The 24,410-nt window shown below is 35.4% G+C and overlaps 1 protein-coding gene across 10 annotated transcripts in view; it reads right to left on the bottom strand.

The window, feature by feature from the left end:
- Window positions 1–24,410, bottom strand: part of DOCK10 (dedicator of cytokinesis 10) — a 229,013-nt gene that overhangs the window by 92,883 nt on the left and 111,720 nt on the right. For all 10 annotated transcript variants that reach the window (XM_036237139.1, XM_036237140.1, XM_036237144.1 and 7 more), the window contains exons 3-5: window positions 22,817–22,906; window positions 6,679–6,761; window positions 130–202 (exon numbers count right to left, since the gene is read on the bottom strand). In XM_036237139.1, the coding sequence (XP_036093032.1) occupies window positions 130–202; window positions 6,679–6,761; window positions 22,817–22,906 (246 nt within the window). The remainder of the gene's footprint in view (window positions 1–129; window positions 203–6,678; window positions 6,762–22,816; window positions 22,907–24,410) is intronic.

The raw sequence follows: 24,410 nt of genomic DNA, 5'->3' as shown, positions 1-24,410 counted from the left end.
CTAAAAGCTCTCACACAAACAGCTATTATAGCTTGATGAAATACTGGTCAGAATATGAAACACTCCAGTGAAAGACAGGAACTAATTATCCTCATGTTTTAAACATTTCACTTTCAACAATTTACTTACTTCATCCTTATCAGCATCTTCATGGTCAACCTCAAAGGAATGTGAAGGGAGTTTCTCTGGTTTGTATTCTGCTCTGATATTAAAAAAAAAAAAAGAAAGAAAAAGGTTCTGATTTTTCATGAGACATGGGTTTCATTTTCAGCTGTTCCCTAACAACTATTGTGTTTTTAAATAAAATAATGTAATCTTTTGACGGTCCCATTTCCTCTGGAAGTATTAGCCTTCCTGATTACACCATTCCATCTTACTCCAGTATATAGATCTCTGTTTTAAACCATAGAATTAATATTTATGCAGATTTACACATGTCTTCTTGAGTAAGCTGAAGGCAAGCAGGATGATTTTTAAGTCTTGATGGTTTATATTTTCTTTCTTCCACATTTTGAAGTGAAATATAAGTAGGGATATTTTCATTACCTCTCTGCTTCACCTTTACATGACATGCCCAGGGGTATCTACAGGGTGGCCATTTGAAGAACCATGTTCCGGAGAACCAGCTTGTGCCCTGGCCACTAGGTTGTGCTCCTCCCCTAGCTTTGGTCTCCCTGAAAGGCTTCACCACCATGACTCAGTGGCAATTGTGCTCACTTTGGACATTTCTGTGGTCTCTAGGTCACAACATCATTGACCACAGAGGAGCATGAGCATACACCTGGCAATTCAAATGGTAAAATAAGCCAGAAATGAACTTTCCTTGGTTGGATTCCATCTCCTAACTCAGGGATGAATGGAAACCCAATAATACCATTCAAGGTTCAGGCATTCATTGATACTTGCCTAGCTAGACAATTCTACTTGCAGATTTTGCATGGAGTGTTGTTTTCTTTAAGATGACTTACATTGTGTAGAAGCAGAATCTGACTACTGAGAGACAAAAGCCCAGGGGCACGTTCATGCATTGCCATCCCGAATTGTTTCCTTTGTTGATAGTATTCCAGAGAGGAAAACTCAGCCAAATCCACTAATCCCTAGCCATATTCATGCTGACTTTACATTCATTAAAAAAAAATGTGCAGATCATTGTATGTCAGTTTAGGTCACATGGGGGGTGCGGGTGAATGTGGGCCTCCTCTTCCATTGCTGGCTTTTCTGAATTCTGAGTTTGCTTGATCAAATTCAGTGGGAGTTGAGAGTTATCTTAATTTTAAGAGGCCATTCTTCTTTGCCACTAAATGACCCAGTTCCCACATTGTACCTATCACGTGGAAGACCCGCAGTAATGCCAACCACGTATCGAAAATAAACCCTAAACTGAGGAAACCTGCATTCCAGGAAAGGAGTGAGTAGATATTAAGCATAAAGAGACAAGATAAATTTCTTTGGGTGAAAATGGTTGCGAAGAAAATTCAAGAGAGGAAGAGAAGACAGTATCTGGGTAAGAGTGACAGAGGCCAGATTTAGAAAGGGCGATCATGGATGGCCATTTCAGTTGACAGTAAGAAGAAGCCAGCCATGTAATGATCTGGGGATAGATCATTCTGGCACAGTATGGTGAGAGGACTGGTCCAGGCATATGAGTCTATAGGTCTGGAGCACAGTCAAGGAGGGAGAGTGTTAGGAGCTGAGGTCAGCCATGTAAGAAAAGGCTCAGGGCAAGATGGTGGACAGTGTTTTGACCTTCGCTGAGGCGCAGGTCCTCCTGAAGATTCTTCTTTTCTAGTCAGTCCTGTTCCCATTCTTTGCCTTTAAGTAGCCCTCGGTATCACTATCTTATGTCTGCAGGGCCATTAGGCAATGACTGTTCTCTCCTTTACAGATTTTGAAAAGATGTTCTTCCCCCAGAGTCACTGTGTGGTCTCTGAGAGTCTTTGGAATTCTGAAACACAAGGATCAGCAGGGACCTTATCCTCTGATGTTAGAACTCAGCACTTGTCGTCATCTCCAGGCAGTCTCATTTTACATTTCTACATCCATATTACCTCCATTGCCCAAATAAGGGGTGTAGGGATGCTTGAGGAACCCATCAATTGTATCTGTGAGGTTAGGGGCAAGTTACTAACCCTCTCAGTGGCCAAGTTCCCTTTATGCAATGGGGAAGACAGTCCCTACTTTGTGAGATTATGAGTGTTACATGACATGATGTACATACGGCAGCTCGCACATTCTGGCTTACTGTCAACACGCAGGAAATGATCTTTCATTAAAAAAAAAAATTTCTTTTCTAATTCAGTCCAACCAAACTGGTTACATTTTATTTGATCTTTGGTCACAAAAATATATTCTATGAAATTTTCTTCTTTATATCAATCCAGTTATAGTAAACATTTAAATATGTCATACATCTTTGTATTTTACCCCATGAATTAATGAAATCGGTGGCATCATATATATATTTTTTGTTCCACATATATCCTTTCTAAATTGAGGAATAACTGACAGATAACATTATATTAGTTTCAGGTGTACAACATAATGATTCCATATTTATATTATATTCCAAAAGGATCACCAAATAAATCTAGCGAACATCTGTCATCATAGTTACAATTTTTTTCCCTTTGGATGAGGACCTTTAAAATCTGCTCTCTTAGCAACTTTCAAATATGCAACTCAGTTATAAAGTAGAGTCACCACTCTGTGCATTACACCCTTATAACTTATTTATTTTATAACTGGAAGTTTATACCTTTTGACCCCTTATACCAATTTTGCCTTCCCCCCACTTCCCGCTTCTGACAACCACCAATCTGTTCTCTGTATCTATGAGCTCGTTTTTTGTCTGTTCATTTGTTTTTTGTTTTTAAATTCTACATATAAGTGAGATCATATGGTATTTGTCTTTCTCTGACTTATTTCACTTAATGCTGACAAATTCCATCTGTGTTGTCACAAATGTCAAATTTCACTCTTTTTTATGATTAAACAGTATTCCATTACTTATATATGCATTATATATGTAAGTACATAATTACATATATTATATATTTATATGTAATTTTATGTAATAATTATATATGTAATTACATATGTGTATATAAGATATGTGTGTGTGTGTATGTGTATATATATGTTACATTTTCTTTATCCATTCATCTGTTAATAGATACTTAGGTTGTTTTCATATCTTGGTTATTATAGATATCTTTCCAAATTGATGTTTTTATTTTATTCAGATAAATACCCAGAAATGGAATTGCTGAATGATATAGTAGTTCTATTTTTAACTTTTTTAAGGAAGCTCCGTACTGGTTTCCATAGTGACTTCACCAATTTATATTCCCACCAACAGTATATAAGGGCTCCCTTTTCACGGCGTTCTTACCAACGCTTGTCGTCTCTTGTCTTTTTGATAATAGCCATTCTAAAAGGTATAAGGTGATAGCTCATTGTGGTTTTGATTGTCCTTTCCCTGTTGATTAGTGATGTTGAGCATCTTTTTATGTACCTATTGGCAATCTGTACGTCTTCTTTGCAAGAAAGTTTATTCAGATGCCCATTTTTAAATCAGATTATTTTTGTATTAAATTATCTGAGTTCTTTGTATATTTTGGATATTATTAACTCCTTATCACATACATGATTTGCAGATATTCTCTTCCATTCAGTAGGTTACCCTTTCATTTTGTTGATCGTTTCCTTTGCTGTGTAGAAGTTTTTTAGTCCGATGTTGTCCTACTTATTTATTTTTGTTTGTGTTGCTTTTACTTTGGGTGTCAAAATCCAAAAAAGAAAAAAAAATCATTGACAAAAACAATGTTAAAGAGCTTACCCCTTATGTTTTCATCTAGAAGTTTTATGGTTTCAGGTCTTACATTTAATTCTTCGACCCATTTTGAGTTAATTTTTGTGTATGGTATAGATAGTCTAGTTTCATTCTTTTGTATGTGGCTGTTCAGTTTACACCATTTATTGAAGAGACTGTCTTTTCGCTATCGTATATGTGTTCTTGGCTTTTTTGGCATCACATATTTTTATGCCATTCTCGGAACCACAAGTCCAGTACTAATTTTTATTTCTAATGTGCGAAGGCTTTATGTTTTACATTTAACCTGAAATACTGTCTTTCTCATGTATCTTCTTATCAACAGACACTTTAAAAAGTGGGGTTCTTTAAAGCCAGTAATAAAACAATTTTAAATATAAAGAATAAAAACAAGGGACATAAGCACACACCTCTTTTTACACTTTTCCATAATTGCAAGTTTTCATTTTGCAGCCTCAGCGACCCATAAAAAGAAATGATCAATTTAAATTGGTAGCACGACATAGAATTCTTTTAATCCAGGAGGTATGAAAATGATTTACTTCTAATAGCCTCAGAAGGCCAAAGTAAATTATCTGTCTCCACTGCTGACCTAAATATGTGTAGTCTTTGGTGGGGAGTGCTTAGCTTTGTAAAATCATTTTAAAAAGAAGTTTGCTAATCAGTGTTATGCTCTTTATTTCAGGGGATATGAGAGGATCATGTTCTAGAACTTCTTCTTTTCATTTTGAATACACATATTTACACATACACACATATATACTATATGAACTTTAATATATAGTCCATTAAAGTTTCTTACTTTGTGGCTGTCTTATTCTTCCCTTTCTTGGTATCAACTTCTACTTCCTTTAGTTAAGGTAAGGGAAATTCTCAACAATACTTCCATTACTTTTGCATTTCTTCCCATGCACTATGTGAATTCCAATTCAACAATAATATTTAGACCTTGTTCATAATGGAGGTGCTTTCTCTATTATTTTAATAGAAGAAAAGCACCATGAATGCGAAATTATTTATTTATTTTTTCTTTATGGCATCAAGAATATAAGAAAAGAAAAAGTGGCTTTACGCCACTGAAAAGTTCATTAGAAATTTATTCGAAAAGGCAGCTAAATACTGCTTTTTGCACACGCTCATATACTTCATGTGTAGGCTTCCAGCTGCCTGGATACAGCTTCCAAGTTATAACCACTTCTCAGAATTATTCTGAGAAAGAGGAAGTCTCAATGTTTAAAAAAAAAAAAAACACTTTGCTTTTCATATGAGCCTACAAAAAATGTGTGATGGACACCCAGACATTCTGAATGCAGTAATGACTCAGTGAAAGCCTCGGGTGTAATGGGACCTTCCCAACAGGGAGTTCCAGGAGGTTATCTGTTAGTTGTGACCTGAATCTAATGGAATGTTCGGAGATTTGGTATAAGTTAATTGTTCAGTATTCTGAAAAAAGATTTGGTATTTTGGAGGAATGTTAACTTTGCAGAGAAATATGACTCCAAAAAAAATGGCATCCTCTTTCTCTGTCTTTTTTCCCTATTCTCACCACTACGATCCCTTTCTCCATAGAGAAAACCAAGTGATCTTTCAAGGGGTAAACCAGATCATGGCATACCCCTGGTTAAAATGTCCACAGGCTTCTGCTGCAATGAGAATAAAATCCAAGCTCATTTCCAGAGCCCACGTGGTCTCCTGCCTCAGTTTCCACGGTTTCATCTCATTACTCCCTTTCCAATCCTCAGCTCTAGTCTCTCTTACTGTCATTCTGCTTAAGTGACGATGCTTTTTCCCACCTCAGGGGTTTTGTCTATGCTGTTCCTTTTGGGAACCTTTTCCTGAGTACACAGGGCTGATAGCTACTGTTCCCTCAGATCTGAGCTCAAATGTCACCTCCTCAGAGTCATTCCGTAACTCCACCTTCAAATTCTGTATTCAGGAGTTGAGAACAGCATTTCTAAGTATCTGAGTCTGGAAAAGATGTTACTGGGGCCATGGGAAATCTTGGAAAGTAACGCTCAGGTTGGAACAATGTGTTCATTAAAAAGTTAGATGCAATATGTATCATCTCAATGCTTCCTTCACTAGAGCAAAGTGTTATCAAAAATTTATCTTTTCATTATCTTAAGTGTTTTTATTTGCATCATTTTGGCTTGATGAACCAATGTGTTGAGAGATTCCAGTTCATTGCAATTCCTTGCATTTGAACAACTCCAACCCCATCCAGGAATATTATATTTTAAAATTCACCATTTACTCAGTTAACTTATCCAATAAGTGATTAGTTGACACCTACTACAGTCAAGTGAGCTTCTCTATGGAGGTGACATTGGAGCAGGTACAGAATAAAATTCCCGTCTAAAAGCTTTATTTCCCTAGAGTCTAGAAAAAAAAAATAGATGTTTATCTCTCCCTTTTAGCTTTTCTTAGACATCTATCACTTCTGTGGAGGCTGTTTATTTTCATGGCTTTTGATATCCTAATGAAACCGGTGGCAAATCTGAACACTATGTACAGAGTATTGTCATTAAAATGTTTTGATCCAAACTGTACTATTCTAATCCTCTTGCATCTGCCATTGAAAAGACAGCTCACAAAAGAATGATATAATGATACTTTAAAACTTTGTTGAAAAATTAAATGAGTGTATTTATTTCACCTCAATTCTATTTCTACAAACAATACATTGTCGAACAAAATGTTTTATCGTGACTTTAGTTTTTAAATTTTGTGAAACATCCCTTGACATTAGAATAATGTATTTGTATTCATAAGTAGTGGCACATCTTAAACAGGTAACATATTTTATAAATGAGAAAGTCTGAGGAGGAATCACCATAGGTTCTTACCGGGGTAACTGACGAATGTCTCCAGAATATTGTTCATATTTGTAGTTTACCACGTACCACTGGGAACTATAAAATTTACAAGCCTGGAAGAAAATGAAAAAAAAAAAAGCAACAACTAAAAAACTTATCATTAAAAAACATCATCTGTCCTGGCAAAAAGTACCAAAAATACAGTTCTCAGAATCCCTGGAGTAGTGTTGAGTTAGCGACGTTAATGATTTTAAGGTAGGTAAGGGGCTTTCTCAATATGATCGTTTCACATTTTTCAGTGAAATGAAAACCTACCCTGTCTCAGACTCTTGGAGGAAGAAACCTTTGACATATTGATTCTCTTTTACACCATCAAGGAAGGTCCAACTTAATTATCCATTAAAATATACTGGACGCGTTGCTGACCTAAAGTACCATCATTTTTCAGCTTTCTTCATAACTCTTTCCATTATTTAACAGTTCTTAGTAGTAAAAGATATTATTTATAGGGAATCCTTTCATCAAAACTTTAGCCCATTTCTTCTTGTTCTTGACTCAGTAACATCCATTTTCTCTTTATATCAACCCTGTTATCCGCTTTATATCATTTTTTCGATTTACCTCACTGCATTCTGAGGCTCAGCCTTCTCCATTATTCATTCATTTTATAAATATATGTGAAGGAAAGATAATCCATTTTTTAAAAACAAAATTAGTAGCACAAAATAATTATCTTAGAGTGGTACATATTGAATAATTTTACAGTGTTTACTGATGGTGGCTACTTCCCAAATACCCACCATGCATTTAGCACTGTATTGACTGTGGGTTGGTAATGGGATTTCATTAGGTAGCTTTTAAGATTCGTTCTGATTCTAAAATTACATGATTCTGGGGATTATAAGGAAATTTTGTCCTCTAGCGTTAGTGGAGGAATGAAGAGCAATAAAACTACTGCCATGTAAGGAATAAAGACCTGTGGTTGTCTTTGCAACCAAGAAGGGGACCGCCAGGACCCCTCCGCGACGGTAATCATCCAAGGCGCAGAAGTGTTACAGCTAAAAGGGCACGGGCGCTGTCTCTGCAGAAACAGAAAATGGGAAGGAGTGGGCCAGAGGATGCTGTTGATGGGGATCAGAGGGTGTGGGCACTTGGCTCAAGAGACACGAGAAAGGCAGGGACAGGGGAGAGGGGTCAGAGTCCTCAGTGGCTCAGGATTTCTCTGGCCTTGAACTTTCTCAGTACCATAGTTTTATTTGTTCAGTGAAACGCCCCCCACATAACCCGGGTCTGAGGGCTCAACAATGCACAAGACTTGGACAAAGACGGGAGCAGGAAGAGGGGAGCAGAGAGCAGAGGAGAAAAGAAGAGTTTGAAACAAAGTGGCAACAAGGCAGATGGACGCGGATCACAACAAAAGGGAGTTGAGGAGATCTGTAATGACTAGAATGAATGGAATGTGAACAAAACTGAAAATTTAGCTAATACTAAATTTCTTAACTTGTCAGTTTTTCAGATCACATGTTTCTGGAAATAAGAGGAAAACTGAGCCCTGATATGCTCCTTGGCTAAAAAGTTTCATCTTCATTTTAGATGAAGACGCCAGGGATTCAGGCAAGGAACACATAGGCCCAGAGTAGTCCAAGTCATGGAGACGAACATTCATGATTACAGTTCTTCCTCATTCTCTCTCACTTACTTTCTTTTCTCTGTACCTTGCTGTGGTCCTCAAATGAAACAAAATACATTTTAAAATAGAAAACAAAAGCATAAAGCCAACTCCTTTTTTTGCATTTTCTTTCAAACTTAAAAAAAAAATTTTGGGGGGTACATTGTTTTACTTAGTTCTCTTCTAAGTATACATTTGAATTTAAGTCTTGTTTGTTATTCACTTAATGGCATATTCTGGAGGTTTTTACTTCTGCTTTCTAAATTTTATGACCTCTTTAAAGATGTAGAATATAATATGATATCCTACTTTACTAATGCAGCCTCCTAATTTTGGAGATCATTCACTCATTAATTCATTCAACAAACATTACTGAGCCCTTATTGTGAGCTCGGGGTTGTTCTTTAAAAAATAAATAAATAATTAATATTTATTTATTTTAATTAATATTTATTTATTGGGGGGGGTTGGTTCTAAGTGATAAAAACAAGAGAAAAAATTCCTGCCCTCTTAAAACTTGCTCTCTTGTAAAGAGTGGGTCAATAAACACACAAATAAGTAAATTGTGCAATATATTAGCAAATTACAAGTACTATGAAAAATAAAGCAGAGAAAGGGGGATAAATGGAGCTGAGGAAATGGAGTCCATTTAAATAAAATGGTTAGCGGGGTATTACCTTTGCCGTTTGAGTGAAGAATTACAGACGAGGACAGAGTGAGTGGCTGTGTAGCTGCTTGAAATTTTGTGCCATGGTGGAAAAAAAATGCTTCGCAGTGTTTCTTCACGTATGTAGTCCTCCCACTCTCCCCTGAGTCCCACTTATTTTGTATTATTTTCTTAGGATAGAATACGCAAAGTAACTTTACAGATTATTGCTAAACAAACAATTGCCAAACCAATATATATTCTTGATAAGCAAAATGCAAGTGGGGGTGACATCGTCGAGCCGGGAGCTACAGGGCTTTGTTCTTGTTCTTGACTGAGTACTGACTTCCAACATGATTTTGGACACATTGTTTTATTTATTTGGATCTCAGATTTAGCTATTGACCATTCATTATATTGGAATAGGTTAGAAATTTCTGCCCTGTAATATTTATCTCTACTCTTTCTTCCCGATTTGGAGGTTTTAATGGGAGAAAGATGCACTGACTTAGTCATTACCTTTTCTTGCTATGGATGGTACCTGTGTTTAACCATGGTAAACATATGTACTTGTGCATGTTACACACAATATTCGCAATGTGCCACAGGCTTAACGGGATGAACGAGATGTGCTAATCCTGAATTTCACTGATCAAAAAGGAATGTGGTACTTTCTTATAGTAGTGTAGTCTAGGAAGGAACTACCTCTTTTTTGTTGTTGCTTTAGAGTGGAAAATATTTGTCTGATACTGCACTACTAGATGTTTTATATATAATTTTAATAAGTACTCTATGGGATTTTATTATTCCATTTTATAGATCACAGAGGTAAAGAGAGGCTCAGATCTTTGCCCAAGATCTTACATGTGACAGAAACAAGATTTCAAACTGGATTGGTCTGACTCTAAAAGTCCATTTAGCTAATTTATGAATTGTTTCATGATTGCAGACTTTTTTTGAGCCTATCCGGACCATAATTCCAGATGTTAGTGTGGTTTTTCTGTTTCTGCCTTGGAGTCCTACAAACCTGGTTTTGAATTTTGGTATTATCTGTGTAAACTCAAGCAACTTAATATCTCTAAATTACTTTATGTGTCTAAATAACACTAACTTTAATAGGATCGAATAATATAATTCCTGTAAAGCACTTAGCATAGGGTAAATACTTAATAAATATTTGCTTTAAAAAGATCAATTTTTCGAGCAAATTTGACTCAATTATAATTCACATTTACGATAGTTGATAATAACTTGTTTTTCTTGATTTCTGAAAGTATAGTTCTGGAAAGATATATTAGCTCTGATTATCTAAGAGTTCTGTTTTAATCAGATTCCTTCTGATTTATTTGTTAGGTTTCATGTACCTGGTGATGGGTAGATGAATATTTCTAAGTCTGTGATTTTTCTGATTCTGAGAAAGCCCGTGCATTTTACAAATACATAAACATTTCTCCTACACAGTTATGGCATTTTGGAAATGTTATGCATAGAAACTTATTCTCTATTCTTCATCGTAGCCCACACAGTCACTCTAAGAAGATCACTAAGAACTCCTATGACTACAACTCCTCATTGTCCAAATGCTAAGCTGAAATGACCTGTTGCAAATCTGAAGTCAATGGCTACGTACAGATCTACTTGTTACATTTTTCTCTTACTAACTACCAAGCCCAGGACACCGGCTTCACCTCCTTATCTCCTTTAGAATGGACGCTGCCACAGTCTACTTCAAAGGTGAAGATTGTGAATATTTAGCGAAAGTTTGCTGAGCTGGTTTATTTTTCCAAACGGTAATGACTCCGTTCACATTTTATTCATTTATTATGTTTGCTTGTTCAGCCTATACACTTGCTAGCTCTGCCTGTGATATGTTTAGAGACAAAAAAGCTAAGCGAAGTCAACATGGTCAAAGGCTTTTATGCCATTAGACTAACGTTTCCTAAATGATATTGTACTCATGAATTTTTTGAGGTTGCTCATTAAAATGCAGTTTTCTGGGTCCCACAGGAACTGCTGAATCAGAATCTTTAAAGGGAGGCTCTGAAATTCATCATTCCACTGGAGTGACAACGTGGCTCGGTCCTCGTCACTTTGTTTGCCTATGAGTTGAACACATTAGGGTCCTAGCTTCGCACAGGGGACTGGAATAACCGAGACCACCTTCCAGCTTTCACTCAAATAGACACAGCCCACTAACAAGCAGAGAGAATATCAATGCCAGGATGAGGTTTCAGTCATAGTGGATATTCGGTACCTATTTGTTGAATGAATTAACCTTCTATATTCTTTTTTCTTTAGAAATTACTAAACATGATACTTTGAAAGTTCTAAAAATCTAAGTGTTTTAGAAAAGCTTAGGCATTGGAAAGAGTGGCCTAAACTACCATAAAGAAAATATTTCATTTTCCCCCCTCCTCTTTACAGAATCCTCAGAATCAATTCAAATCATGTTATGTACCTTAAATAGTAATTGGGTTTGGCAATGTAATTTGTCCATTTCTTAAAAGGGTTGATTATTAGATTCTGGCTGCAGAGTAATAAACAGATAATAGATGGCTTTTTAGATGTAAAATTATTTTTCTTTCTAGCTATACAGGGTTATTTAATTACACAACTACCTTCTTGCCAGAAAGATTGATGCAACCTCAAACAGTGTTCATTTTGGCCCTTAATCACCACTGGGATTAATTCTGTATTTGTAAAATGGTTGTGGCAACTTTCATATTCATGCCATTTTTTATAAAGTTTAGAAGTAATTATGACTATTGTATAAATGTTGAAAATGTCGAATTATGAAATTAAGCGAATTTAGGCAAATTATATTGAAATATATTAAAAGGGTGGCTGGATAATTTATTGTTCACATTGATACATTTTAAAGTGAAAGGAGATGCTATTAGCCAGACCAACAGGTAGAATGTGAGACTATTCCTGCAAACCATGTATTAAGTGGTCCCTTAATACATCAGTATTTTAGAGAAAAAGAGAAAAAGCGCAGAAAACATTTGTTTTCTTTAATTGGGTCACATTATGTATTCCTTTAAAATGAAATAATTTCTGCAGTATAAAAATGAATTGAACAGTTAATGAGTTTTAAAAACTTATATTACACTTTTAGGAAAGAACTAAAAATAATAGGTTTGGACAAAATAAATGAAGTAAATATAGATCAGACTCAGTTTCAGTAGTCATGGAGCAATCTTATTTAATGGATTTTGAGTCTGATTTTAAAAATATCACTTGATATTAGATAGTGTTACTATGCACATAAATATGCCTATACAATGTAAAACAGAATGTCACATCAAATGGCAACTACAAGTGAAAATCATTTTTTTAACTAGTTTATTACTTTGAGTATTAGGAAATCATAATTTGTTATCTTTGTTGATTCAGACTGTGTCACTAAAGTGGTTGCACAAATTGTGAAATGAGACTTTCATAAATCACATCTGTGCCTGATCTGGGAACATACACTTTAATTTCCCAGCAATTTGTCAGGACATGAATAATGGTACTAAAAACCTTGGTAATATTATGATCTAATCATTCTTTTTATGTAAGGCATAAAATCTGGGTTGGATTTCAATGCAATTAAAAATTTAGGTCCAAACTTAAAATAGGTTCTCTTTTATTCTTGTATTCCAAGGTCTCTGACTTATACTCCTGTGTTTTCATTCATTTCTCATCAAACATTATAAGATGATTTTTATTATTGAGAAGGGGAAGCTAATTTAGAATTGAAACAGTTTTGCATGTTTAGAAATGAGACTATTAGTTTAGGGATTTTTGGGACAGGAAAATAAATTTCTTCAGGATTGTTAATGTGAAACATAAAGCCATTTTGTCTTCATTGTTTTATCAGTGTTATTCATATACATTTTACCCTAATGCCGCTAAAAAATAACTGCATTCGAATTCACCTTAATCGACTTTCGTATGTTTATTATCCTTCATGTTATACATTTAGTGAAAAACAATTGAGTGATCCATTATGTTCTGGCCATGAAAGAAATAAAATCATTATATATATAAGACTAGGCTGAATATAGGACAGTAAGATATTTTGATATCACTTTCCCATTAAATTCTTGAAGTCACAAAATAAATGTCTTTCCTTATAAATTTACTTTAAAAAAGTACACACAAAATGAAAAGTCCCTTCGCCTCCAATAAGAACTTCTTTAGTGAATTAAGAGCCCCATTCTTCAAAACAGAACCAAAATCTTTTTATTCTCACTAATTTATTAAGGAAGGACTATCACTTTTTTTGGACAGATTTTTATAATTGCATTTTCCCCAGTATTTTCCTGCGATTTAGATTGTGCATCTAGCTCCGATGTCATATCAGATATGTTATTTCTACTGTGAGAAAAAAACCTTGCCTTCCGTGCTCTGGTCCTAAGTTAATGGAAACATTAGAATCATTCATTTGCTGCCCAATGATTCAGAATCAGAAAACAGCATTAATTTTTACTTAATTTATTTATACATGCAAAAATTAAAAAAAAATTCATTTATTGAAAGACATTCTTATTTCTGAATAAGACTGAGAGCACATTATTCTACATATTAGATTCAAAAATTTTGTATAAAGTACAGAGGCATTCTTTTGGTTAAAAGAATGATTTCTTTATGGTACATAATATGCAGCATAAGATTAAACATGAAGTACATAAAATTATTTTAATCATAAAAGAGATAAAATTCCTCATGTTTTTCTTGATCCAAGACACATCTCATTCTAGTTAGATATATTTCTTTTAGCTAATAAAAATGAGCAGCATGGAATACCTTTAAAATTATGGCTAATCTCCTTCTCCATATAATTTTCTTTGCTATGTCTAGGACTCAAATTGTTTGGTATCTCTTTGACTTCTCAATGTGATATAGCTTTGACCTCAAATATTTACAATTTTCTGTTAAATTCATTGAATGCCATTTGCCTGGGTCTAGATGGTAGAGGAGGAAGAACAGAATGAGAAAGACATTTCGTTTTTAATAACATTATACTCATTTGATCATATTGTTTTTCATGTTTATAAAATTTTGTTTCTTAAGTAATATTTTGATATATAATTTAACAGCCTATTGAACTGTTTTTAACTTTGATAAACATAGGATATTCCCATATTTTTATTGAGTTTACTCTCAAAGCACCTTGTAGGTAAAGAGCCAACAATATACTAATACTTTGTCTGATAACACATTCCACATCACTTCAGAGTTTAACCCACTGGAATCCAGATGTGCTCACAGCCTCTGAAACTGCTCTTTCAAAAAGCCAACATTGGCTTGAAATGATCAAATCCAGTGGGCCCCTATCTTGGCACCTCTTTGGCATTTTATATCATTGACTCACTCTCACTGTTGACTCTTCTTTGATTCTGAGAAATCGATTTCTTCTTGTTTTCTTCCTGCCTCCCTATCTAGTCCACCTCCACTTCCTGTGCAGGGTCCTCTTTCCCAGCCCCTTAAATGGGAGAAGAGCTCAGCAACCTGCCTGACCCTCCAGCCCAGTCATTGTGACATATCTCCTCAAGCTTTCTTTCAAAGCTTCAGCTTTGAAATCTAGGCAACTCTGCACGTTGGCTTGTTATTTTATTTGCTTCATTCATCTCTCTGATCAAGTAATCTTCAGTTTCCCTCTGGGTGCCATATTTAAATTACTGGCACAACTATCTAGCTAACAGCTAAGCCAGAAATGTAAGGGTTATCACCAACATATTATTCTTTACTTTCCATTCACTGACTCCTGTCAGTTCTATCTTCTCAATAGCTTTTTATTGTCTTCTGAATCACATGCCATATGTTAGCATAGGTCTTTAACCCAATTAGATTGTTAAAATAAATAGCCTCTCTCCATCCAACTTCTTTTCAGTCTTATTCATCTCCTCAAGGCAACCAATTCATCCTCTGGTCTGCTTTTAGTTATTAATATTACTACTATTATTATTATTATTTTAACATGTGACCCTGGTTTGTTTTTCTGTTTTATAGTAATACTACAGGGATACTTATCAGATTATACTGCAAAAATCTGATCACATATCTGTTACTTTCTGCCTGATGGTGAGCTCTTTGCAAGCATGGACTATGTCACATCCACTTGGTACCACCAGCTGAGTGAGTGATAAATGTTGAATGATAAACTGTCTAATCTTTCGGTAGTAGACATGGCCCTCTATCGCACACACTTTGTAGGTGAGCCATTTGTAATCAGCAGGAGAGGAACTATCTGTTTAAAGAATTCAATTCTTTGTAAAGATAAGGTAATTAACTCCACCCAACTGTTTTGGGAGTAGCCATTTCTGTGTATATCTTAAAGGAGCAGCTCGTTTATGCCACTAAATTCACATTTATCCCTAGGACAAGAGACAAAATAATCTCTTAATTAGGTAGGGGGTTGAGAGGAGAAACTTCAAGGCTGAAGAAGGTGTTACTCTGAACTTTATGATTGTTTGAAACTTTATGATAGTATGAAACTTTGAAATTAACTTCTCTAATTATGATTTGCTATATGAGGCCAAGTTCAGAGGACAGCCATCACTGGGTGCATCTGAGATCGTGTCCCAGCATTGCAAGAGGTTTACTTCCTGGACAAAGGTAGACATTTTTTTCATATTAACGATAAGAACTAAGAATGAAGGTTTGGCCATGAAAAATAACAATTTATTTGGTATTTTTCAGCCCTTAATATTCCCTTTCTCTTCCTCACCATCTGCCTTAGTAAAATGCAGTCACAGTTCACCTAAGGGCTGATTCTATTTTCCTAGAGCTGTGTTGGGCTCCTTGTTCCTTACAATCTCTTTCCATCAGATTTTCCTCAGCATTTCTCAAGGATGTTCCTCAAGATACCTGGGGGAGAATGGACAGAATGTCTCCATGGTCAAATAAATTTGAGAAATATTTCATGCCATATTCCTTTCTAAGATGGTCTCAATGGATTTTAGAAAATTAAAGACTTTGAGAATGTGTGTGTATGTGTCTGTCTGTCTGTGTACGGACATCTTGTAGACCTGGCTTTCTGAAGAACATTCTGAGTCCATGAGAAATTGGCGTCTGCTCTGATCTCAATCATTTGTTCTGCTGGCTTTTACTCTGAATTTTCTGTAGAAGCCTAGAGATTTCAACATTTATTCTGCTTTGAATCTGATTTGTCTTTTCTATTCAGTCTTGGCTCCTATTTTTATTTATTCATTTTTTTCCTGCAGAATCCCACTGTTTCCGGTCTGGGACCCCTGCTTAAAATCTGAATTTATCCTTGCCCCCCAGGAATCACGTGAGTGTGTGTATGTGCGTGCACATATACAGATATAGATATAGATGTAGATACAGATATTTGCTTCTATTCTTTAATGTTCCTATACCTGCCATATGTCTCGACCAAAGTAAGACTTGAATTCATGACTTACGTCTTGCTTCACCATTATTTTACTCCCACAGCAGGTCGAGTTCCAGAAATTGCAGAGGGTTTTGTTGGTAAAGTACCTGCTACCTTAGCGCTTTGTCACTAATTCTCTCAGCCATTCAGCTAACATGGCCCCTGGGCCCTTGCTTCCTGCTGGGCTTCTATATCACTCTCGGTTCTCTGTTCCCTCAATTTTCTTTGTTGAGAGAGAACAAAACAAGAGCTTAGTTTTAATTAGTGTTCTGAGCTTCTGGTTTTATATTATTCTTTTATGCATATTAAAATGAAAACTTTGCTAGAGGAGTTTTGCTTAGGAAGTCTGCATCCAATTATAGATCCCTTTAATTGCTCCCCCAAACCCCAGCAGGAGGGAGTGGTGCTTGTCTGATCACAGAAATGTTTCATTTTTTTATGGTTATAGATGTTGATTTTAAGGATCAGATAAAAATGTTGCTCCCTAGTTGTTATTTTCCAGATGTTTTCATATTTATTTTTAGAAACAAAGCATTGGGATTATTTAAAGATGGAGAAATTGAGGCAGAAAGCTTAAATGTTTGTCAAAATGAAGAGCATATTTCCCCGTGAAGAGTACAAATATCCTTATCAGCTCAGGCTCATGAAGTCCATGATTTAAAGGAATTTTTCAATGGAATCAGAGGTTGCAGAGTGGGTAAGAGCATAAACATGGGGTCAGTGAGTCAAGACCTTAATTCTGCCTCTGTGTGAACTTGGGCAATTCAGTTTATCATTCAGAGACTACTTTCTAGGCTGTAAAATGAGGCAGTCATACCTGTGTCACAGAGCTCTCAAAAATACACACACACACACACACACACACACACACACACACACCCCCACACACACACACACACACACACACACATATGTGCTGCTGGTCAACTATGGCTTGATGTTAATTTAACATAACTGTGAATGAAGTGCTTTAGTGGATATGAAATAAGCCTATTCTGTTGTGTGGGTACCATTTAACGTTATAGCTAATAGATAAGAAAGAGAATTAATAACAGATAAAACAGAAAAGAGAGAGCCCAAGCATTTTACTTAAACTCCCATTAAAAATATAAAGTTATTCAAGATTAAACAATGAAAAGAGTGCCCGCTGCCTTTCACAAGAGGTTGAGAGTTGTCAAAGTAGAGCGAATGGAGAGATAATTAAAAATTAGTATTGAGCTGGATGTGTTTAAACTCGATTCATGCCAGTGTGCTGCCTAGCAACCATGGAATTTGTCCTTGCCATCCCATGGGGAGCCATAGGGCAATTTAGCACAGGGTGGACCAAGAAAGTTGCTTAGTGCAGAGCAGCAGCCTCTCTGTAAGGGAAACACACATTTCTACAAAACCCTACAAACATCAATGATTGCATTTCATTGCTGGCTTACTGGTTTCCAGTATCCAGCCAATGCTTTTCAGAGTGTGGTCTGCTAACTATATGCATCAGAATTAGCAGGAAAGAACTATAGTGGGGTTGCTAGGGCAAAGACTGAGAGAAGTGCTCTTTCTGGAGAACAACCAGAGCAGGGCACCGTTTGGGTGGTTAGCATCCCGGTGAAGAGGCCAGAGCCAGGAGGCCTGGGTTGGTATGCTGGCTTTGTCTGTTCCTAGCTATATGATGCTGGACACATCTCTTAATCTTTCTATGACAATTCACTCATCATTAGAAGGTGCTGCTGATGATAATGATGACACATACATCTGTAATCATTGCAAGTAAAGGGCTTGGGAACATAACTAGCACAAAATAAGCAGTCAATAAAGGTTACCTGCTGTTAACTTTTGGGGTCAAGCTTTTTTTGCCAGCATAATTCTCTGGGGTCATTTCTGACATAACCCAGCTCTCTGGCTTCACTATTCATGGTCCATTACCATCATATGATGTTTGTGAATGGAGTTTCTCTTCTTTCTGTCCTATAAGGTACGGGTTTCACTATATCCCCATCCTTAAAATCAAGCACAATTTTGGGAGTTTTCACAGGGCTTTAGACACTTGTGATACAGAAATATTAGCAAGGCATAAAATAGTTTCCTCCCAAGCCTTCTCCTTTCTTTCCCCGTTTTTCTACTTTAGCTCCATGCGTTTGGGAAAAACATAAGAAGATTCATTCATATAGCTGAGCTGAAAGCCGTGTCCTGAGATTTGTAGCACAGAAGTCTGGCAGATACCTGGGATCTAAGGTAGAAGGTGCTGCACTTGACCTCCTTGGTGCAGTGCTTCGGAGAAATGAGAAGCTGAGGGTGGGCATGAGAAAAGGAGGAATAACCCCAGGCTGCAAGTAGGTGACAAGGCATTAAGGTGGGAACAAAGTTGAAGGTGAGAAATTTCTCCCCAGGAGACATACCGAGATTGTGGTCACCCTGTTCTCAGGGATCAAGGGATCAATAGGGCCATTTAAAATTGTGGTGCAGAAGCTCATGGAAGGATGATCAAAACCAAAGGCCTCTAAGAACCCTAGAATATTCTTAGAAGTCTCCGGTGTTGCATTGATCTGCTTTTCAGGCTGTCCTCTCTGGGAACATACCTAAACTTGACACCTTGGTTGAGTCCAGACACTGGGGGGTGGGGCTTTTGAATAGATCCCAGGATTAGGATTTGAGCTGATTGGCTCTACCTCAAAGGCACATCAGGTGATCAAATGGACAAGTGTTAAGAGGCAGGAGCTGGAACAGGCTGGCACTCAAGCCCAAGGCCTCAAAACCCCAGGTACTAATGACCCACAGCAGAGAGCTAAGAACTCTTGGTTCATATAAGAGCAATTTTTGACAGCTGAAAGGAGATTGCTAAAAACCTGGAAATATACAAATGCCCTATCTACCCAGAAAGAAGTGAAAAGATCATAAAGTGAAAAGCCCCTAGAATCATGGAAATGTTTATAAGCTCATAGTATTTATAAGACAAGTGATTAAAAATAGATTATGTCAGATGAACTTAACGGCTTCTATGACAGACAGACAAGCCTAGAATCTTAAAGCAAAACATATGGGATTTTGATTGTTCCATATGATATTTTTATTATCAAACTAAAATAATAATGAAAAAAGAATCTGATGTAGACTTTAATGACCTAATAATGCCTTGTGAATGGAGTTTCTCTTCTTTCTGTCCTGTAAGGTACAGGTTTCACTTTATCCCCATCCTTAAAATCAAGCACAACTTTGGGAGTTTTCACAGGGCTTTAGCCACTTGTGATACAGAAATATTAGCAAGGCATAAAATAGTTTCCTCCCAAGCCTTCTCCCTTCTTTCCCCGTTTTTCTACTTTAGCTCCATGCATTTGGGAAAAACATAAGAAGATTCATTCATAGAGCTGAGCTGAAAGCCGTGTCCTGAGATTTGTAAACCCTTTACCACTTAGAAAAAAAAGAGCAGCTGTTGACAGCGTTTATTTTAATACCACATGTAGGAATGCTACATTTTCTAGGATTTGACATTTTCAGGAATCAAACTACTGAAAACAGATGCTATAAATAGCATCTAAGTTAATACATTTAATTTTATGTAATTTTTATCATCTATACATTATATATAATTACAAAATGTAGATGTGCCAAAATTGATTCAACGTTACGCTTATCAATTGATATTACAAATGTCCAGCATAGCAATACTTGTTCTTATAATTATAATTTTATGCCATTGTTTGTTTTGATAATATACATGTTGTATGTTTATATGTACTACTTAAAAGATACATTTTAATTACATCTCAAAAGGTTGTAGACATGTATTACAAACACTGTGTGATAATGGTTATTTCCCTGTAATTCCTCTATCACTAAATGATATTCACCTTAAAATTTTTCTTCCTTTAGATATGATACATATTTTCATTTCAATTTGTATTTCCATTACTATAAGTGAGGCGTAACAACTTTTTATGCCTCTTGGCCAAGTGCATTTCTTCTTTTGACTTGCTTGCTCATAGTTTTTGCTTATATTTTTCTTGAGTTATTTATTTTTTTTCTTACTAATTTGTAGGATTTTGAATATTAACAGTGTGTATGTGTGTATGGCAACAGAATGTGTTGCAAATAATTTCTGCAATTAAATATTTATTTATGGTACCATTCATCATATAAAAATTAAAAATTTTTGTTTGCTTAAATCTGTACATTTTCCATCTCCTTCCACTTAAAATAATTCCCTATATTTTTATAATTTTTGTTTTTAAAATTTAGAGAGTTAATATTACCTGGAATTAATTATTTAGATTTCAAATATTTATCTGGAATTAATTTTTGTATGTAATGTGAGATAGAGTCCTAACATTTTTTCCAGCTAAAATGAATAACTAAATGGTACCTGTTGAATTGCCCACCTTTCCAGGGAGAATCTGAAATGCCATATTTATCATTTATTAAGAAATCATATGCATTTAGATGTTTTCCTAGATACTCTGTTTTATTTCACTGGTTTATTTGTTCATTCCAGAATATAAAAAAAAATTAGAAACTGTCTCCCAATTTATATTTAAAGTGAGCATTTCTCTCATACCACAGGTAAAAAAAAACAAAACAAAACAAAACAAAACAAAAAACACAAAAAAACTAGACCCAAATATCACTCATGGACATGAATACAAAAATTTGAAATAAAATATTAGCGATTCTAATTTAGTAGAGTATGAAGATAGTAATGTGACTTGAACGAGATTGTTTTTATCAGAAACACAAGTACAGACCCACGGGACAGCAAGCTATTATTTCTATTGCAGTGCTAAATTCAAGTAGAAAAGTTTACATATAGACTGAATATGCATTTTGTAAAATAAGGTACAGACCAAGAAAGACCCTTCTTACACATTTCTTTTATGCCAGAAAATGTCATAAGACATCAAGTCAAGAATAGGACAGGATGCCCAATATTAGCATTATTATTCAATATTGTTTTAGAAATATTAGGTAATAAAATACGACAAAAATTAAATAATGTAGTTATAAGAAAAGAAGAATATTTTAATTGTTTGCAGATAATATGATTACACACTAGGAACTATTAGGATAAGAGTTAAGTAAGCTAGTTATGCATATTTGAAAATTAATAGATTTTAAAATATAGCAGCAATGAATACTTAGAAAAGAAAATGGACTTTTAAAATTCCTCTCACATTTGCAACAGAACTATAAAATATACAGAAATAAATTTAACAAAAAAATTAAAGATCTTTATTTAAAAAGTGCAGTATTTTGGTGAAGAATATACAAGATTCCCTGCCAGGAATTCAATATTATAAACATTTCAAATCCTACCTAAGTTAACTGATACGTACTACAGGATTTTGTAAACCTGGTCTTCATTATTCCAATTTTCTTGAGTAGAAAATGATTTTTCTACTCTTTTTTTTTTTTAAAACAGTAATGCCTACCAGATATTTAAAAAACGTCTAAGGCACCTGTAAACAAGATATTGTATTACTGACATCACACTTATTATTTTTATCAGTAAGTGTGAAAACTATACTCAGATATCCTGATGTTAATTGAATCTGCATTTTTTTTTCTTTTTTTCTACCTCCTTACAAAGTGTCATAATTTAATGTGAACTTTGGAAAATAAATATGAAATAATAGAAATGGAGAAAGATAGGCAAATTTATGGCAAAAGATGATCTGGGTTGAACAGAGCATAAAATATGCATGATTAATCAGATTAGTATTAATACATATATGAATAAGGTTAGCCTCTATTCATGCAAATATGTTTAAAAGCTGAGAATTGGTCATGTTGTTGTGTGCAGCTTTAGTTATTCTACTTTAATCATGCTACTTTCTCAGGATTAAAGACTGCATTTAGACTCTACTTTTAGTTTGACTTGTGCTGGTCTAAATTTTATCACTGCATTTTCTGTAAAGGAAAAACTGTGGCTTCACTCATTTATTTAATAAATATCTGTTAAGTAGCTGTCGGTGTCAGGCCAGTCCCTGCCCTAAAGCAGCCTGCAGTCTGGGTAGGAGAAGTCCGTTGGCAGGCCTTTCCTAACCAATCAGATGCAAGTAGATGGCATGCCAACAAATTTTATCAGTTCCTCAAAAGGTTTTTCTGTTAACTATTTCCACAGTTAGTACTTGAAAGAAATATCTCTTAAAATAGAAATGCTATTATTCAAAGTTTTCACATAGTATGGCCTTTCCTACAGCTCACTCCAAATAAGTAAAATAAAATTAAATCTTCTATTAAGAATTCTCAAATAGTTCTCAACTTGGGATTTTAAATTAAGTAAAAACAAACAAAACAAAAATCAAAACTTGAATTGTCACCGGATAATGAAAAATGATTAACTGGAAAAGGGAACATGTTGACAAGTGATGAAGGTTGAAAGACAACAACTAATCATAGCTTTTGCAATTCCCCATTGAAAAGGCAAGGAGGACAATAATCATACAATTGTATTAAGAGCTTCATAAAGGATTGAAAGCATCACATTTACCTCTTTGACGAGTAAATTTTCTGCTTTGTGCTCTGCGTCTTCAGGTACTGTGGAGTACAGTGTTCGAATGTCCCAAGGAACTGTGGCCGTCTGAAGGGAAGAGAGAAAGGAAATTAAGCCTTCCAACTTCAAAGCATTGAGCAGACCACTGCACCAAAAACACAACAAGGAAGTGCTTTCGACGTGTTAGCACTTAAGATGGAGAAACATCCGTGGTTCTTCCCAATTCACTCTCTAGGAGAGCAGACCCAAACTCTCCTTTGATTTCCACGGCCAGCATTATGGCAATTACCATTTTATCAGTGAAACTCATAATTTTAAGCTGTTCCCTTCCGAGAAAAGAAAAACTTGGGGATCTGTGTATTGTGACTAGTTTATTTGCACTGGTACTCTCTTTTGTTATTGTTGATGCCAATATAAATTGGAAATGAAGGAGAAAATTTACAAAATCAGCATTATTTTAATCTTACTATAATCTCTTGACTATCCACAGAGTAAATTTAGCCCCTTTTAGAAGGTGTGTGTGTGTGTGTGTGTGTATTAGGCCACAGTTAGGGTAGGAGAGAAGAAACGGTGTTCAGAGAATCTGCACATTGAAGAAAATAGGTCATGTTTAATATTCTAGTAAATGAATATTCATAAACTAAAAGTATAAAGTATCTCTTAAAATAAAACATCTAGAACAAAATTCATTTCTTATTTCAGCTTTATCTTTAGCTCTACCAAGCTGGGGAACAAGGGGATGTGCTGAATCTGAGTGTGTGTAAATGAGTGTGGTGTGAATGTGTGTGTGTGGTATGTACATGTGGTGTATGAGCATGCCTGCGTGTAGTATAAGAGAGTATCTGTGTGTGTGTGTGTGTGTGTGTGTGTGTGTGTGTGTGTGTGAGAGTGTGCTTGTGCCTGGGGAGCATGGACACTGTGAAAGAGGAAGAAGGTCATGTGAATCTAACAGGATACAAATAATGAGAAAATTGTGTTCAAGAGATATCACGTGGTGAAAATAAACGCTCATCGCGTAAAACACAGCTATAGACTGAATGCCTTGGTAAGTGCATTTGCCCAGATTTGGCTGCAGGCGTGTGAACAGAGTTTGGAAGAGCTAAGGAGCACTGGTCATCATTTCAAAACGTGTGTAGTTACATGCACAGGGAGTCATTGCTTCCCACAGGAAGTACAAGAGGGCCTACTTAGGATTTATTATTATTTAGATTTTATGTTTTTTATTCCTTTTGAATTTCCTCTTTCATCTTGCTTCTTTAATGTTAGCCACTCTATTAGATAAACAATAAATAAACTCTATCGAAAGTTTGAACTAAAAGATTAAAATGCCTAAAATGAGCTTTGGGGATTATTGCTGGATTTCAATTATCTGGGGATAATTTATTTCCTGTTTGGACAGATAAGTCACAGATACACAGTGTCACTTGATTGGTTTCTAGGAAACATTACATATGAAATCAACTGGCAAGATTAGAGAAAATAGGTCTAATTCAAAAAAATTTTCTCTATTTCAGCCACTATAATAAAATTTTTATATAACAAGAGCAAAAGATTTCTCTTTTTCATTACACACTATAGTCTCCTATTGATT

Source organism: Rousettus aegyptiacus, unplaced genomic scaffold, assembly GCF_014176215.1.
Source record: "Rousettus aegyptiacus isolate mRouAeg1 unplaced genomic scaffold, mRouAeg1.p scaffold_m13_p_2, whole genome shotgun sequence".
NCBI classification, from domain to species: Eukaryota; Metazoa; Chordata; class Mammalia; order Chiroptera; family Pteropodidae; genus Rousettus; species Rousettus aegyptiacus.
The sequence above is the reverse complement of the archived record's forward strand: the minus strand, read 5'-3'. Positions and strand labels throughout refer to the sequence as shown.